This window comes from Eupeodes corollae, chromosome 1 (assembly GCF_945859685.1).
Source record: "Eupeodes corollae chromosome 1, idEupCoro1.1, whole genome shotgun sequence".
Lineage (NCBI taxonomy): Eukaryota > Metazoa > Arthropoda > Insecta > Diptera > Syrphidae > Eupeodes > Eupeodes corollae.
The window spans coordinates 157,010,387-157,030,193 of record NC_079147.1 but is presented as its reverse complement, the minus strand read 5'-3'; the positions used below and the strand labels follow the sequence as shown (position 1 = coordinate 157,030,193).

Sequence of the window (19,807 nt, the reverse complement as noted above, 5' to 3'; positions counted from 1 at the left end):
CAATGTAACTTCTACCACAACATTTTCAATTAAAAATGGTCTTCAACAGGGAGCGGTAAATTCGCCAATTCTCTTCAGCATTTACACCAGCGATCTGATAGGTAGTCTTACAAAGGCAATTGCGTACACCGACGATCTAATTGCGTACAGAACGGCCGAAAGGTTGAAGTTATTAGAATTCTCTTGCAGCGTGATTTCGACAATATTCAGCGATATTGCGACGACTGGAAACTGAAAATAAATGTCCAGAAGTCGAAGACAATTCTGTTCCGGACTCCGTTGGCTGAGGCCACGAGGGATACGTGTAAGAATTGGAGCAAGATGGAGCACGGGCGGCCATAAGCGGGCAAAAGTAGTACCCCGTATCTGGTAAGATCAGTATTTTTATTTCGACAGACACATAAATGCTGCTCTGACCAGGGCCAGAGGAGCCTTCGCTCTGACGAAACGGCTGTTTTTTAGCAGTCGGCTTGACCCCAAAGTGAAGGTAATTTGTAACATGGCCCTCATACGGCCAATAATCGTTATGGTTGTTCTGTGTGGTTCAACGTTGCCCCTTCCCAGATGCAGAAATTTCGGGTGTTCGAGCGGCAGTGTCTACGACGCTGTACCGGCTTATATCGAACAGCCGAATCTTCTTATGTGCATTACTATTCCAACGAGGTCCTATACAACGGGGCTCGAATCAACAGAATTGACAATTTCGTGATAAAACTTGTTCGAGGTCACATTGCAGGAGCTATGTCTTCGACCAACAATTTAATTTTCGGGGAGTTCTATCCGAACGATGAGTATTTTGAAAGTGCACGCTTGAGCGGCTTTACTCCACCAGAGGCATTCCTCTTTTTAGACAAATGCGGTCTGATACAGGATAGATTGGCAGTCCTGTTAATCTACGACGTTAGACGAAGAACCGTGGATAGGCGACTCCCGTACAATTGGGACGTCATGGCACAAGGTAGAGCGGAGCTCCTTCGGTTCAGTAGAGCTGTGTCCAAACGGGACCGAACTGATAGGGTGAAGCAGGAGAACCAGTTTTGGTGGCTTCAATCGGCACTTGATATTTGGTAGTCGGGATGGGTTTTTAATTGAAGTTAAACTAGATCTTAGGGCCGGCATTAGTAGTTGCTGTTATAGTTGAACTTAGAGTGTCCGTATGGGACCATTAAGTTATGGATAATTAGGCTAGTTTTATGAATTTTTGTCTAGCTTTAAGATAGGTTTAAGAATGAACTAATAAAAATGAAATTAAAAAAAAAAAGTGCGTTGGACTGTCATGAAAATGGTCTTGGTTGGGTTCATTCCCTGCCTGTGCCACCTAACTATTTTTACGGGTACTGCCTGTTGCGAGGAATTGCGTATTTTGTACACAAAGTTGCTTAAATGAGTTTAACCGTTGTTTCTGTTTAGCCACGTGAGTATGTGTAAAGAACTTGTTCGTTACTCAAAAAGTCGAACACCTTTTTTCGTTTTCAAAAAATATGACCAAATGGAATACAAAATGACCAATTGCATGTAGCCATAAACTTCATTTCCATAGCAAAGGCAGTTTTTAACGGTTGAATCAAACACTTAAAATTTCAAGGCCGGATCTATATTTTCGTTATTGAAAAAATTTGACCACATGCAGTTAATAGCTGCTTTTGCTGCGGTCAATTTATCTCTTATATGACTTAGAAAGTTCAGATTGTGTGTTATTGTGAAACTTAGATATTTGAAGTCCTTCACTACTTTTATATTTGAACCGCTCAAGTTCCAAGAACGGTCATTACGTGCACTGCTATTATGGTATCTGAATAACATGATCTTAGGCTTCGCAGTATTTATTTAAAGGTCCCACAAATCACAATATTGTTTTAACTTGTTAATTTTGAGTTGAAGCGTCACAGAATTATCAGTTAAAATAACAAGGTCAACAGCATAAAGGAGCACCTTGATAACTAGATCACCAAAAACAACACCATCTGGTGTTATCTCCAATGTCATTTATAAAGAGCGAGAAAAGCAAGGGACTCAAAATGCAACCCTGTGGGACACCTGTTTCTGACATGCCATTTTTAACCACAGTAGTCGTATTTGAGAGAAATTGCTCAAATTTTTTATAAATTTTGTTGATAAACCGATACATGAAAGTTTAAATAATAATGAGCTTCGGTTGATGGTATCGAAGGCTGCTTTAAAATCAACGAAAAATACATAAAGATTTGTTTTCTTCTCTATAAAGCGTCTAGCAACACTAGTGAAAGAAAAGATTTGGTCCACTGTGGAGAGATTAGCACGAAACCCTGCTTGGAAACAGCTTATTTTATTATTTCTTTCAGCCCAACTAGCAAGTCTTAAGTAAAGAATTTGAGTGAATAGCTTCCGCAGTGAACTAAGGACAGAAATTCCCCTGTAGTTTTTAGGAAGGTTTGGGTCACTCTTTTTAAAAATTGCAGAGATGGATGAAGACCGGAAAGAATTTGGGATATCTTCCTTATTAAAAATTCTGTTAAACAAAACTAAAATATGTTCAAGAAATTGTGAGCTGGCATTTTTGTAAAATTCAGCCGGGATGCCTTCTAAGCCCGGAGCTTTGCTGTCTTTCATTTTATTTAATGCAATAAGCAGTTCAGGCATGGAGAATGCTTATAGATATTTGATGGCACTAATGCAAATAACAGGCGACTTATTGCGCCCACTTAAAATACGCACATTAGCTCAAAACACTTGGATCTCTGCTTTGTACAAGATTTAATGTAGAGTTGTTGAGAAAAAGTTATTTTTTACGGCTGCATAGATTTTCAAATGCTTTATTTGACTGCAAATACAAGGATACGGGTGATTTCAATGTACACAATTCTTCTTGGCTTCGTTATTCTGGGAAGTCAACACCGGAAGGAAGGTGTGTTGAGATCTTTGCTGAGTTAAATCAATTAACTCAGCTTGTCGATGTGCCAACTCGAATCCCTGACGTTGTAGGTCAATCCGGCAACACCCTACACTTGTTTCTTACCTCTGACCCTAATAAATACACAACTAGTGTATTACCGCCTCTAGGCACATCAGACCATTGTATCGTATCTGCAAAATTCTGATGTCGAAAAAACCCAGTTAAAGAAAAACCTACTATGATAACCGTTTGGCAATATGAGAAAGCCAACTGGGACTTGGCAATATGAGAAAGCCAACTGGGACGGTCTCAATGAATTCTTCAGGAACTTTAACTGGTCACTATGCTTCCTCGATAGTGACGTGGATTCCAGCACAGAAATGGTAAAAAATTTAATTCTTTGTGGAATGAGAAATTTTATCCCGAATAGGGTGAAATCTATCAAACCCAAAGAGAACTCATGGTTTGATTCGAGCTGTAAAGAGGTTATTAGGTTCAGAGATGTAAGTTTCCGTTGTTATAAAGCCAACCCGACTGAGGAAAACCGGAATAAGTTTAAACAAGCTAGAAAGACCTGTAATGGTCATATTCGACGAACCAAATTATTGCATGATCAGAAATTAAGGCAAACAATACTACAATGTCCCAAAGGTAGTAAAAATTTCTGGTCATTTGTAAAAAACGTACGAAAAACCACGTCATCCTCGGTTCCAACGCTCGTCCACGATGACACTCCCTATGTAAGCGCGATTGATAAAGCCAATTTGCTTGCAGCACATCTTGCTGTTAATTCGACGCTACCGGATAGTGTCATGAGTCCTCCTGTTCTTGAAAGCGTAAATGATTCTATGGGACGAATCTTCTTTCGCACTCGTGCCGTCGAAAGAGTACTGAAAGACCTTTACAAGCACAAATCCGCTGGCCCGGATAGTATTCCCCCTATTGTTCTGAAGAGGTGTTCTTCAACGCTGGCAAAACCACTGCGTAGGCTATTTCATCTGTCCTATTCTTCCCGAGTGGATGGAAAACTGCATTTGTCCAGCCTGTCCCTAAATAAGGCGAGTCCTCTCCTCCCTCAAACTATCGTCCAACTGCACTTACGTCCCTTCTTTCTAAGGTCATGGAAACGCTGATTAATTTTCAGCTTAAGAAATATCTTGAAGAACGGAAGCTTCTTAATGACCGACAGTATGGCTTTCATAGCAATAGGTCCACTGGTGATCTTATGGTTCGTCTCACCGAACAGTGGAACAAATCTTTACATCGTTTTGGAGAAAGTAAGATTATTTGTATTAGATGGTCTCTAGTCTAAAATTCATGAAATAAATGCTGGTGTCCCCCAGGGCTCCGTTTTGTCTCCAACTCTCTTCCTGATATTCTCTTGTCTGTCACTTCTAATCCATTAAACTGTTTCGCCGACGACAGTACCCTCAGCTTTTCATATTCGTTTCTAGATCCACATCCTTGTCCTTCGGATGTGGAATTTAAACGGCAGCGTATGATAAGCTCATTAAATTCTGATCTTGACAGCATTGTCCAATGGGGAATCAAAAACCGTGTAGAATTTAATGCTCCGGAAACTCAATGCTGTCTTCTGTCGTTAAAGCGTAACGTACCCCCGATGCCACTATCTATGAGTGGCACTTGCACCCAGGAAACCAATCACCTCGGTATGTGTATTACAGATCACATATTCGATATCGCCAAAAATGCTGCCAGGTGCTCAGGATTTCTCCGACGATGCAAGAAATTTTTCACCCCTTTTGATCTGGCTATAATCTACAAAGCTTTCATCCGTCCAAAGCTTGAATATAATTCGCATACCTGGGCCCCTAACATAGATAGAATTCAAAAAAGGGCTTTAAAAATGATAGGCGACAGAACTATAATCGAAACATTTACATCGCTAGAACACCGCCGCAATGTTTTATGCCTTTCGTTATTTTATAGATATTTTTACAAACAATGTTCTGTCGAATTAGCCAGTTGCATTCCACCCCTTAAACAATTCAGCCGTAATACTCGCACTTCTAGGAATGCTCACCAGTTTACCCTTGAGCTCAATTTCGGGCGTACTGTCAAGTACAGAGATTCTTTCTTAAATCGCACATCGAGAATGATGATTGCTTTGGCCAACTCTGTTTTCCCTCCCCATTTTGATGTTCAGAACTTTAAGACCAATGTGCACCGGTATCTCCTTTTAAATCCTTCCCTATTTTCCTAACGCTCGCACTGTGTTTAAATATAAACATATAAAGGGTACTAATAACCCCTTTAGTGCTTTTGAATATAAAAAAAAATTGTTTTAGTAGAAAGTTTTGCAAATTTTCAAAGTCACTTTTCCAATTACTGAAATTCAGGTACAAAGAGACAGATAAAAATAATGTTTCGCGTCAATTACACATTCTATTATAATTATGTTTTCGCTAATTTTGAAATTGATATTTTTGTTTAAAAATTTGTTTTTTATACCGCATAAAAAACATGGAAGACCAAAAAAAGGACAACAAAAAATGAAAAACAAAACATTTTTTAGATAGAATAGGTAGTTTAAGTTAGTTTCAAGTTTTATAAGGAAAGTTTCTTGGGTTCGATCCCTGCCTATGCCATCTAAAGTATTTTTTCACAGGTACGCCCTCTAGCGAGGAATTGCCAAATTCTCCAAAAGTATTTCTTGTCATGAAAAGTGCTTTCTCAAATTAGCCATTCAGAATCGACTTAGTACTGTAGTTGCCCTCCATCCCTGACAACAGTTCTCGCACACAGGAATGGTTGAGAGTTGTAAGTCACTAGCCCCTCGTTCCCAACGGACTTTGGCCCCGCCCAATTTATTTATTTTAGACCTGATAGATACTAATGTAGATTTTTCTTCGATACCTTTCTACTAATCGGGAGACATTTTTTTGCAGCTTTTATTACCTTCAAGTCTCTTATGTCGTCTTAACCATGTCCAGTGTCAGCTAATGACCAGCTGTTGTCAGACAACTGACCGCCCTGACAATATTTTAATATCTTATATTCTATACCTTAATATTTACTGTTCTAGAACATTTTACGGCTCTTAAAGTTAAAGTTACATATTTGTCTCAAAAAGTTAAATGAAGCCACACATGATTATAAAGAGATTGATTCGCCAGAGGATATTATTTACTTGAAGTTCATGGTTGAGTTTTGTAAGAAGCTAGAATCTGTACATACTGTATGTCAGCTCATTTTACTTTCCCATAAATACGAGTACCAAGGAAAACAAATGTTTTGAAACTTAATATTTATTTGTTAGATATTTTATTTCATGTGTACAATAATATATCATATTTTAACATGCGTTCTCTCTTTTCAATTAAAGCAAAACAATTATTTTATTAATTATTGCGTGTGTAATTTATTAGCGGCATTAGGGTGTGCTCAGCGAATAAAGGTGTGGATATTAATATAGAAAAAGTTATTATTTGACCATAAGTTGTACACATTTTTAAGGTACAGAGTGAGAAATGGAAAATTAAAATTAAAAAAAAATAGGATAAGAAATCATTGGGGATGTGATGCAATAACTTTTTATGATTTAAAGCAACTGTTTATTCAAGATCTTGAAAAAATGGCAAATAAAAGTGACAATTTTAAATTTCACGAATTGAAATTCCTTTTGAACAAACATTTTACATCTTAGTATTTTTCACATGAGAGCGGCCAAGGAACGACGAATGAACGAACATTCGTCCATTTTGACATTTCATTCACATGGATTTTTTTTTATTCGTCGCGAACTCTCACGAATGACACAAATGAGAACTGTTAAACAACAGAAATTGTTTTGTATTCAAAGTGAGTGTTATATCGGGTAATTTTTTTGAGGTTAGGATTGTCATGCATTAGTATTTGACAGATCACGCGGGATTTCAGACATGGTGTCAAAGAGAAAGATGCTCAGTATGCTTTGACATTTCATCATGAATAGACTTACTAACGAGCAACGCTTGCAAATCATTGAATTTTATTACCAAAATCAGTGTTCGGTTCGAAATGTGTTTCGCGCTTTACGTCCGATTTATGGTCTACATAATCGACCAAGTGAGCAAACAATTAATGCGATTGTGACCAAGTTTCGCACTCAGTTTACTTTATTGGACATTAAACCAACCACATGAATGCGTACAGTGCGTACAGAAGAGAATATTGCGTCTGTTTCTGAGAGTGTTGCTGAAGACCGTGAAATGTCGATTCGTCGCCGTTCGCAGCAATTGGGTTTGTGTTATTCGACCACATGGAAGATTTTACGCAAAGATCTTGGTGCAAAACCGTATAAAATACAGCTCGTGCAAGAACTGAAGCCGAACGATCTGCCACAACGTCGAATTTTCAGTGAATGGGCCCTAGAAAAGTTGGCAGAAAATCCGCTTTTTTATCGGCAAATTTTGTTCAGCGATGAGGCTCATTTCTGGTTGAATGGCTACGTAAATAAGCAAAATTGCCGCATTTGGAGTGAAGAGTAACCAGAAGCCGTTCAAGAACTGCCCATGCATCCCGAAAAATGCACTGTTTGGTGTGGTTTGTACGCTGGTGGAATCATTGGACCGTATTTTTTCAAAGATGCTGTTGGACGCAACGTTACGGTGAATAGCGATCGCTATCATTCAATGCTAACAAACTTTTTGTTGCCAAAAATGGAAGAACTGAACTTGGTTGACATGTGCTTTCAACAAGATGGCGCTACATGCCACACAGCTCGCGATTCTATGGCCATTTTGAGGGAAAACTTCGGAGAACAATTCATCTCAAGGAATGGACGGGTAAGTTGGCCACCAAGATCATGCGATTTGACGCCTTTAGACTATTTTTTGTGGGGCTACGTCAAGTCTAAAGTCTACACAAATAAGCCAGCAACTATTCCAGCTTTGGAAGACAACATTTCCGAAGAAATTCGGGCTATTCCGGCCGAAATGCTCGAAAAAGTTTAAGTTAAAAAAAAAAGAATTTTGCTATTTTTAACAATGAAAAAATAAAAAAAAAGACTTCATGTGCACCCACTCAACAAAACACGAAAGATGGAAGGATAATATGTTTCACTAATAGCAAAATTGGAAGAATATCCAACAAAATGTTACCAATATTTTATGATTTCAAAGGAAAAATTTGATATCATATTTAAAATGGTTAAAAAAGGCTTGGTTCCGGAACCTTTAAGCTTCAGAAAAGATATAGTCTGTTCAAAGGAAAAGTTTGTTATATCGCTACGGTAAGATACATGTATTTCTCTTGCTGCGTTATACTTTTTTTACCTAATTTATTTTCTCTAGGTTCCTTGCTACTGGTGCAAGTTTCGTTGATTTAGCATACAGGTTTCGTATGGGAGTTTCAACAGTAAAAAAATAGTTGATACAACGACCCAGGCTGTCATCTCCAATTGCTTAAAAATTGCCATCCCAAACACTCTTTCGAAAGAAGATTGGAAACAGATTTCCTTGGACTTTTTACAGCGCTAGAACTTTCCAAATTGTCTAGGGGCTGTTGACTGCAAATATGTCCTTACATTTGCGCCAAAAAATAGTGGAAGTTTGTTTTTTAATTATAAAAAATCATTTTCCTACAACCTGATGGCTGTGGTGGACGCAAAATATCGTTTTTTGATGGTTGACATTGGAAACTATGGAGCAATGCCGACTCGAGTGTTGAGTGCCCATACATGGAGAATACTACTGAAGCGCCTAGAAGTTAATAAAGAGTCAGCAAACAAAATAGTGTTATGTTGCTGTATACTCCACAACTGCCTCAGGATCAATCTGGATGAATCTATAACACAGACAAACAATGTCAGCCAAGATTCGAGAGCAAAATTCGCTGACTGGTGCCTACAGGAAGGAGTCGTAAGCTTTCAGCACAATATGATTTAAAAATGAAAACACCAGCTTTCAATACTTTTATGTAAAAAACATTATTAAATTATATTTATTAAAACAAAAAAAATACCAGTATTTAATTTCATTAGGTAAAGGTATATAGGAACTCGTTCAGTCTTTCTTTTAACTTAAGTATCAACAAAAAACTAAAAATTTATCATTCAAAATAAAGAAAAATAAAAAAAGGATTCAGTATAAACAAAAAAAAAAACAGCCAAAAAGTATCCGCACAATGATTTCACACATTAAAATTATTCATCTTCGAATTCAATGTCATGAAACAATTGAAGTGTCCGCATTTCCAATTTTGATTATTTTTTCGGCTCCAGGAATTTGCACGTTGTGCTAGAGCCAAGAAAAACTTCTCCAATGCTGCTGAGTCAGGTTCATTAAGTTCCGTCAGTGTTGCCAAAAATTTATCGGTATCTGAATCGGAATTCTTCTTTTTCTTCGAAGGTCTCTTATTTGAGGATGTTGGTGCTTCATCAGTTTCTTCTTTGTCAGAGAGATCAATGGCAACGTTCTATTTTTCATTTACCATGTTTCCGAGAGTTCTAAAAACAAAACAACAAAAACATGAATACAAAACAATTTATAAAGATAACATTTTTCATTATTACTTTGGTACTTCAATATTTGGAATGAGAAATTTCATTATTTCAAAATTAGGCCAGGGTCTTTTCTTCGGAAGTGCCTCCGACCCACTGGGTACATTTTTGTCCCTTTTGTAGTACTTTCCAAAAGTATCCCGCTAGTTCTTCGTCTTCCAACGTTCCTTGCATATTTTCACTGAAACCTAAATTTAATACTGGATGCAATTATTAACACATTTTTGTTTATATTACCATCGGTATTTAAAATAAATGCAATATTTTGCCACACATCTCCTTTTTATATCTATCTGAATAGGACCGCTCAGCCTTGCTATAAATTGATGAATTTGCTTCAACCTCCATTATCAATCTTTCGTCAAATTCCTAGAATTATTAAATTTATTTTAATATTCATTATCAACATGTATTTCAATTTATATTTACTTTTTTTTCCATATTTTTTTCTTCGTTGGTCGCCCTCATGTGAAAAGTGCTTAAGAGTGGGTCTTTTCCAAAATTGATTAAATATCCAACTTTTAAAATCTTAAAATTTCATACTAGTATAAAATTTTCCAAAAGTTATCTCTCTTTTTTTCCCTTTTGGGCAGCATGCATTTTCAAAAATCTATTGTGAAAAAATGTCAGGACCGTATCTTTAATACTCTCCTAAGGGCGGAATTCTAAAAAGCGACCGCTCTAATGTCTCATTTGATGCGTTTTAGCGTAGAAGTCTGTTGGGTGAAGCCCTAGTTCACACAGGGCTGTAGCGCTACCTAAGGTAAGGCAGTAGGAATGCCTCACAAGAAACTACCGGAAATGCTGTTTAACCATTAAAATTGACAATGTGTATAATGTTAAGATAAATTCGCTTAATTTAGTTCAAATGAATTTAATAGAGTCTTTACTTAAGGTTGTGCTACATTTACTAGGCCTCAACCAACATGCGTCTCCAGCAAGCTCGGTCCCTAGCTAGCTTTTTCCTGTTTCGTACGACAATCTCCACCACTACAGACGGAACAAAAAATTATCGGAGAAGCTTTTTTTCTCGAAGCATCATCAGACGTTCTCATCTTGCCTTAACAAACTTTAAGACTCAGCTCCATATATGAGACCCTGGATGAGGCTGGTAGCACAATAGTTTCCAAAACGATTTTGAAAAAGTCGCATGACAGTGCATTGTTCCTAAACCTTTTTTTTTAACATTTAAAGTATCAGTAAGATTTTGTTTGACCTTGATGGAACAGCGTGCATTCGTCAAATTGCCCAAATGGACAGAGATGTCAAAACTAGACATTGCTCTGTACAGTTCTTCTATGAACATAGTGTCATACACAGCCTTGAAATCGATATATAGATGGTGGGTGTCGATTGCCACACACACTGATAAACGGTATCATAAAACTTAAAAAAAGATCTTATTATCGATGATTTAGAAGGTCTCCTTTCTTGAGGAGAATTGGGCAAACTACTTTTTTTATTAAACTTTTTTAAAAAAAAAGCTATTTAAAAATACATATTTTTATCTTAAAATCTATTTTTAACATATATTTTGGTAAGACTTTTAAAATTATCTATATTGTATTCATTTTTCATTTCATTCGGTAAGCTATTAAAAATAGATATTAGATAATCCTTTATGCATTACCATATTCCTAGTTCTTTACTTTCAAATACTCTTTCAAGGACTATATTGTTAATGGTGTAATTAAAAATGATGGGCGACATTTTCCGATGACAAGTGAAACTTTGACATTTTCCAACATTCAAAAATTATTATCATCACACCATTTTGGCAGCTTGTGAAGATCTTCCTGAAGAAGAAGGCAGTCGTTTGAAGATTTAATAGACCGGTATACTTTGACGTCATCAGCATACATCAGATTTTGTGAAAATTTAAAATTGGAGGGAATGTCATTAATGAAAAGGATGAAAATCAACAATCCAATATGGATTCCTTAAGGAACCCCTGAAGTAACAGAAATTTGTTTGGATAAATGTGTTCCAATTTTAACATACTGAACACGATTTTTCAAATAAGAAGAAATCCATTTGATAAAGCAAGAATGAAAGCCAAGTTTTGATAGCTTAAAAATCAGGATCTCATGGTTTACCCTATCAAATGCTTTAGCAAAATCTGTGAATATAATGTCTGTTTGCAAACTGTTTTCAAATCCATTAACTACCGAGTCACATAAAACTGCAAAATTTGTTGTTGTAGACCTACCGGCAATAAAACCATGTTGAGAATCAGAGATTATGTTTTTAATAGTATAACTCAATTTTTTGGAGACTAACTTTTCAACCAATTTTGGAATCACTGAAAGTTTACATATTGGTCTATAGTTCATTACATTCTGTTTGGGCACAGATTTGTGTATGGGAGATATATATAATATCTTCCAATTATTCAAAAAAGTTCCAGTCATTAAGGATTTATTGAAAATCAAGCATAGTGGTAGTGATATTGAAATAGCACAGTTTTTTAACACAACAGGAACCATTCCATCTGGTCCTGCGCTTTTATTAGTGTCCAAATTTAATAACGCATCAAAAACATCTGCTTCATCAAAAATCATGTGTCCTATATCAACCACATCAACCGGTGAAAAGGGAGGAAGTTCACATGAATTTGGAATTGAGTAGACAGATTTGAAATAATCAGCAAAAAAATTGCATATAACATTCAAATCACTGGAAATGCTTCCAGAATATTCCATACAGTTTAGAAGACCAGTGGTTTTTCTTTTAGTATTTATAAATTTCCAAAACTGTTTACTATCTGATTTAATTTTAGATTCCACTGATAAAATATAATTGTTATAAAGAAATTCATTTAGACTGTTAAAATCTCTTTGGCATTCTAAATAGTTTTGGCGGAGGATAACATTATTTTTATCAAGCTAATACAATTTATACGCTTTATTTTTTCTGTTTTTAAGGTTTGTAAGCCTTTTATTAAACCATGGTAGTTTTGAGCTAGACCGGGCTGATTTTTTGAGAATGAATAAATCACGAGATTCGTTTAAATAACTACAAAATAATTCAAACGCTTGATCTAAGCTTAAATCGACCAAAATCATATTCCATGGAATTGATAGCAAAAAATTGTTTATTTCAACGAAATTTGCACGTTTATAATCGAAAAAAACTCTGTACTATCAGAAGATTCTTTTATATATGTTAAAAGTTTACATTCAATAGAAAGGCATAAGTGATGAATTGAATTTTGAACAACAGGGAATTCATTCTCTTCGATATAAGCTTCATATTCCTTGTCAATAAAAACTAAGTCTAAAATACGATTAAGACTGTTATTTAAACTATTTACTTGAACTAAATCAAATTGACTGTAAAAGTCTATAACTTCGGATTCAATTTCGATGACAACTTTAAACGGCACTAAGTGCTTATGATCAAGTTTCCAGCTTATATTTCCAAGATTGAAATCACCTAAGATCATAACATGATCAGAAATACTTAAATTGTTTAAAAACGAATGACAATTTTCTAATTGCAATTTATACATGTCTAAAGAACTTCCTGGGCGAATATAACTTACACTTATATAAAAATTACAGTTCCTTTGAAATGATATCTTAACAATCAATTGATCGACATCCAAATTAAGAGGATTATTATCAGAAATAAGTTCTAACTGATTGACAACATAAATACTTTTTACAGCAATTATTACACCACCACCTCTATCTAAACCTGTAGTAAGAGAACATCGATCTTTCCTAAATAAAGGGTGTCCCAAAATTAACGCAAGATTTGAATTTGCCGCCATTTGTGCAGTGAAGTGTTGGCAAACCTGAAAAAAAAGCAATTTGACAGCTAACAGTATAGGGTTATTAAAAATGGAGCGTTACACGATAGAACAACGTGTCTTCATTATTAAAGAATATTTCAAAAATAGTGAAAGCTTGGCGGCTGCAGTTCGAAAATTTCATACAAAATATGGTCGGAATAGTGTTTTAACTTCGTCAACTGTGAAGAGATTAATTGAAAAATTCATGGAGACTGGATCCGTTGGAGACGCCAAACACACTGGTCGTCCAAAAACAAGCCGTTATTATCAGAATGTTGCTGACAATCCAGGAACCTCAATTCGACGTCGTGGACAAGAATTGCAAATTTCAAGAACCTCTCTACAGCGTATACTCACCAAAGATCTGTGTCTTCATGCTTACAAAATTCAATTAACACAACAATTGAAGCCTAATGACCATGGACAGAGAAGAGAGTTCGTTGAATGGATCATTGAACATCTACAAATGGACCCTGATTTTTCGAGCAAAATCATCCTAAGCGATGAAGCACATATTCTTCATGTACAGATTTGTTGCATTCATTTTTTTCTTCATTCAAATCCATTGCATTATTGCAATGACCATTGACGTCTACATCTTCGACCCCTTTTTCAGCGATAGGAGCAATGATTGGCAAAATATGTGAATGGCTTAAGCTCTTTTCAACATTAGCTTTGCCAGCTGATGGAGAGAGAACAGCAGGTTCGACATCGTCATTACTCGAATTAACACCAACAGCATTTACTTCACTCTGATTGAGATCAGAGCGAGAAAGCAATTTCACTCCAACCACTGCACAATTAGATGAATATCTCTATCTACTGTTTCAAATGCTCTTTTCAGATCTTAAAAAACTGCAAACAACTATCTTTTTGTCATGTATTTTAATTTTCCATTTAGTTATGATTAAATTGAGAAGAGATTCACAATTCTGTTTTTTCTGAAATCCTGATTGATACTGTGATATAAGATTGAATGATTCTAAGTATTTTTGCAATTGTATGTAAACTACTTTTTCAATAATCTTACTCTCTAGTGGAAACATATTAACAGGTCTAAACTCGTCTGCGCTTTTAGTGTTTTTAACTTTAGGAATTGGTACAATAGTTGATTCTTTCCAACACTCTGGAAAAATTCCTTCAAGAATTGAACTATTTATTACTTTTGTCAATAAAAATACATTCTAATGTTAGCATAGTTTGTATCTTTTTTGTTGTTCATCAATTTCATAATTTCTTTTAATTCTAGTGTGTTCATTTGTTTGAACTCAAATTTAATATAATAATAATCATCTATTTGATTTACATACTCAATATCTTGTATCTGGTATCTGGTGAAATTAGTTCAGTTATACTTTTTACAAAATATCAATATCAATATTATTTCTATACTCTGTATTATTATGATAAATTTCTTTTATTTCTTTAGGTGTTTCCCTAAGTTTTAACCGTTTAATATTTCTCCACATAGTTTGTTGATCGCTCGAACTATCAATTTTTCTCCTAACGAAGTTGTTTTTTGCAAGGCACTTTTAAACCGGTTTCTTTTCATCTTATACGAATTCCAATCATTTTCATCAGCAGACAATTTCGCGATATGATATCCTCATATTTTATCGTTTTTTAATGTTCTTAAGTTTTCAGTAAACCATTCGTTCTGATTTTGCTCAATGGTTATAGTTTTCATAAATATTTACAATGCACTTATGAAATTTTCTCTAAATTTTCCAGCAAGTGAATTTACTTCAGCATTATTTTGTTCAAAATAAAAGTCTTTAGTGTGCAGTTCATTCAAAAACTGTTCACTGTCATATTTCAAAAATGTTATTGATTTAGGTTCTAAAGTGATATCGGAAAGAACTTTGATTTTTACTAAAATGATTTCATGATCACTGATTTACTCCCCGTATTTGCTTTTATGTTTGTCTTGTCGTTTACAATTACATAATCGATTAACGATCTTGAATTCTTTGTGATTCTGGCGGGTTCAAAAACCATCTAATGAAGCGCATTGTCGTCTTTAAATATACAACTTATTTGTTTTTTGAATGAATTATTTTTAAACCAGTCTATGTTAACATCTCACATTATTATTAAATTTGAATTATGAGCAAAGTTGGTACTATCAACCCAATTTTCGAAATAATTTAAGAAAATCGTTTCACTATAGCTAGGAGATCGGTATAGACCAGCAAGTACAAAAAATAAATTTTTGTGTGACACTTTTATCAATAACCACCATATTTGCTTTCCAATATCAATATTTTGCAACACTCCATTGTTCCAACCATTTTTAATGTAAAAAACAACACCACCTGCATATGTAGATATGGGTTCGCATCTCACTACACTATAATAACTATACCTACTGTTATTCCACTCATGGGGCATGCTTTTTTCCGACCATATTTTGCAGATGAGTTGGTCCATAGTCCTTACCAAGAAAGCACCTGCTGCTTTGAATTATTCAGCAACGATGCCGTTAGCTCCTTTGGTGGACTCCAGATTCGAAATATCTATCTTTACTCCGTCGAGGTCTGGTAGGCGGACTTGTTGTTCGGTGTGTTTTTTTTTTTTTTTTTAATTCATTTGTATTAATTCAATCTTAAAGCTAGACAAAAAAACCATAACATACAACTAACTTACTGGTCCCATACGGACACCCTAAAGACTACGGTTCTACTACGCTGTTCCTTTCATTTACAGGCTTCAGTTTGTGGCTGGTATCCTTGGGAGGTTTTTTTGTATCTTTTCGTCAAATTTACGAACCTCATTCCTGTTGTGACATCCCCCTATATCTTCGATCGCGCGAGTAACGTATATTGAACGTATGTTAATCAAGACTATTTTAATATATTTATCATCCTATCAAACTTCTTGAATAGCCGTAAACTCTGCTTTGCAGTTGTTGTTAGTTTCCCACTCTTGTTTGCTTCCGCACCTGATTAAAAGTCTGCCTTTAACAATAATGCATATCCAGCGCATTCTGCTATAGGTTTAACAACTACTGTGTTTCATTTAACATTATTGTGTACATTTCTTTGTGTATATAAAAAAATTAAAATAAAATCTTCTTTCATTTATTCATTCCCAGCTACCAGAACTAGTAAACAGTTTATCCCTTCAAGGTCAATTACCATTGCAAATGTCTTTGCTAGCTCGTAATTTGGCAATTTCAGAACTATTGGTAAAGAACGGAGGAGCAAATATAAATGCATATGATGCTGAGGTAAGTAAAAGTGTTTCTAGTTTCAGTTTGTAACGTATTTTTCAATCAATCTTTTGCCCCAGGGGTCTACACTACTTATAGACGCTATCCAACGTGCTGATGAATTTGCTGCACATTTCCTGCTCGACAGAAACTGTGAAGTAAATCTTCCACACAGGTAAGGCCTTTTAAACTTCCTTGATTATTTGGCTAAAACCTTTTGTTTTCCTTTCTTTACAGAGTTACCTCGGATACGGCATTACATCTTGTGTGCAATTATTCTTCAAAAAATGTAGATTCCGAGACATTCAACAAGATGCTTGAAGTGGGTAAGAAAATTTTAGATCGCAAAGCTGATGTCAATCTTCAAAATCAACGCGGCCAAACTGCTCTTCACTCCGCCATCATAGCAGGGCACACAGAATTGGTGGATATGTTGCTAGAAATTCCTCAGATCGATGTAAATATAAGAACAAACGACGATAAATGTGCCTTGCTTTTAAGTTTGACTCCACCTCAATGCGAAGGCAAACCGTTTGTTCTAGCCGAAAAGCTTCTTATAAAGGGAGCTCGTGCAAATCAACTAAAATCTGAAACACATGACAGTCTATTGCAACAGTTGGCCCTGCAGGGTCTTGAAGAGGCCGCAGTATTTCTATCTGATCATGCGAACCTAAATCACATCAATGGACAAGACCTAACGGCGCTGCATATTGCGAGTCAAAAGAACCTTCCGAAATTGGTCAAGAAGCTTCTCAATGCGGGGGCTTCACCAAACTTGCAATCATGTGTAGGCCAAATGAATTCTGCTTTGCATCTAGCCGTCGAGGCAGATTGTCCTGAAGTTATAACGCAATTTGTCGAATTTAAGGAAAATGTAGAATATTGTAAAGAATTACCTGATTTCAATTGCAAAAATTCATCCGGAGACTCTCCGTTGAGCTTAAGTCTGTCACTAAATCGTACCGAATTGGTTCCCATACTGATACGGGGAGGAGCTGATGTGAATGCTCGCAACGGGCAGGACATGACATTGCTTCATCAAGCAATTCTTAATCATGATTCGGACACAGCAGTATTCTTGCTTCAACAAGGAGCTGATATGAATGCTCTCACCGGGGAGCAGGAGTCTCCTTTGCAGTTGGCTATCCATTGTCACTTGGCTCAGGTCGTCGACGCGCTTTGTACCCGTGGAGTAGCCCTTAGTGCCCCCGACAATAAGGGCGATCCTCCACTATGGACAGCTCTTGAGCTGGAATATGAAGATGTCGCCCATGTGCTTGTGCGCCACGGAGTTGATACAGACTGCTGGGGGCCAGGTCCTGATGGATGTCAGCAAACACTCCTGCATCGGGCTATCGACGTTAACAAAGAAGCCGCAGCCATTTTTCTAATCAAAAGTGGCTGCGATTTGGATTCTCCCCGACAGCCGGGCATGAATGGCGAAGGTGGTGAAGAGTCCAAAGATAAAGCTTCGCCACTGCATTTGTGCTGTCACTGGGGACTTACGAAAGTTCTTCAAACTCTTATCGATCACGGAGCTAATGTTAATATGCTCGATTGGGAAAACAACACACCGTTACACATTGCCATTAAGAAACAACACAATGACATTATAACGGTCCTCCTCTGTCATCCAGGGATCGATCTTAAAATTCGCGACAAAACTGGTAATACTCCTTTCGCAGCGGCACTCACCATGCGTATGAACAAAGCCGCCCAAAGTATTCTTGAGCGTCTGCCAAATGCCGCTGAACAAATGGACCTAAGAGGGAAGAATTTCCTTCATACGGCAATCATCAAGGATGACTTGGAAAGTGTTCTCTTTTTGCTATCAATCAGGGTCGATGTAAATAGTCGTGTTCAAGACGTAAATCAGACACCTCCACTACATCTAGCCGCTGCGTCAACAAATGAGATGATTATCAGGAACCTTATTTTGGCTGGTGCCCGGATCAATGATCGAGATGCAACCCAAAAAACAGCACTGCACATTGCTGCGGAACGCGGCAATCTAGCAGCTGTATCTGCCTTAATTCAAAATGGCGCTGACTTTGATGCCGCCGATGGTGATGGAAACAATGCGTTACACATTGCTGTTCGCGAAGGACACTTGACGGTAGTGCGAGAACTGCTCACCGAGTCGAGCATAAACGCGGAGGCCTTCAACTTAAAAGGACGCAATCCATTACATGAGCTGTGTCGCACTGGAAAAGATAATACTGCCGCCGCCATATGTGAACTTTTCATTGAATGCATGCCAAATTATCCCATAAATGTACCCGACATGGATGGCAACACTCCGCTCCTTTTGGCCTTTATGCGTGGACAGGCACCGCTGTGTAAGGTCTTGGTTAAAAATAACGCCTGCATGGGCACTGAAAATCGTGACGGCGTGACTATTTTCAATTTCAAACTGGCCACCGATCAATTGCTACATAAATTATTAGACCAACTGTCGAAGGAGTCACCATGGTCTGAATCGGATTTGTGCCAAGAGTGTGGAACTAAGTTCTCCATCACTATGCGGAAACACCATTGGTTAGTTTAAAATTTTCCTTTGTATAATATGTATATCTTAATTATTATTTTTATTTGTTTAATTTTCAGCCGCCATTGTGGCAGGGTTGTTTGCTCAAAGTGCTCCAACAATGATATACCAATTCTTAAGTTTGGTTTAAACAAACCCGTCCGCGTTTGTAGTGTTTGCTTCTGTGTGTTACAAGTAGGTACAAATGTTATGCCGTGAGATGAAGAGTCTGGTGTATCGACGCCAATTAACAGCAAAACACCCCCGAACTAATTCATTCCTTATTTTGTTTAGTATTTTTTTTAATTCTTATCATACAAGCAATATATTAATTTGTTTCAATGTTTATTTTTTTATCTAAAACAAAATATTCAGTGTTTTGTAAATATTTTAATCTGTTTATATTCGAAAACTAACTGTTGTTCTATTGCTTTTTGTTTTTTTTTTATTTGTTATTCGTTTGATATGTTTGTCATTATAAAAATTATTAAAAAAAAGGTATCAACATTCGTTAGGAAAGATACCTTCATGTCAAAATTTAATTTAATATTTTAGCATTCTTTTTTAAATGTAACTAAATATATAAATATATTCGAAATGTTAAAAAGTATACAAATAAAACGTAATAAAATATATAAATATTATTTATTTCAATGTTGTTTTACTTGTATAAACTAATCTATGTATAGCAGCAAATTTGCAAGGCTATTTCATCAATCAACATAAATGAAAGTTCATTTTTAATAGACCCAGAAATGGTGGTCGTTGCTATTGACAAAGTCAAAAACCTTAAGCATCCAAAAGCGAAAAGAGGGTAGAGCACTAATAACCAAAGGATTTTTCTTCTGTCTTACCAAGCTTAGTAAACGCATCGATACAGAAGAAACAATCCAGTGTAA

General features: G+C 36.2%; 1 protein-coding gene across 1 annotated transcript in view; it reads left to right on the top strand.

Moving 5' to 3' along the window:
- The window catches only part of LOC129950918 (rabankyrin-5), an 83,477-nt gene extending 63,920 nt beyond the window's left edge, over positions 1-19,557 (top strand). The window contains exons 3-6 of the mRNA XM_056062873.1: positions 16,265-16,399; positions 16,462-16,556; positions 16,619-18,919; positions 18,989-19,557. Of these exons, the coding sequence (XP_055918848.1) occupies positions 16,265-16,399; positions 16,462-16,556; positions 16,619-18,919; positions 18,989-19,127 (2,670 nt within the window). The 3' untranslated portion in view covers positions 19,128-19,557. The remainder of the gene's footprint in view (positions 1-16,264; positions 16,400-16,461; positions 16,557-16,618; positions 18,920-18,988) is intronic.
- Positions 19,558-19,807: the final 250 nt, after the last annotated feature.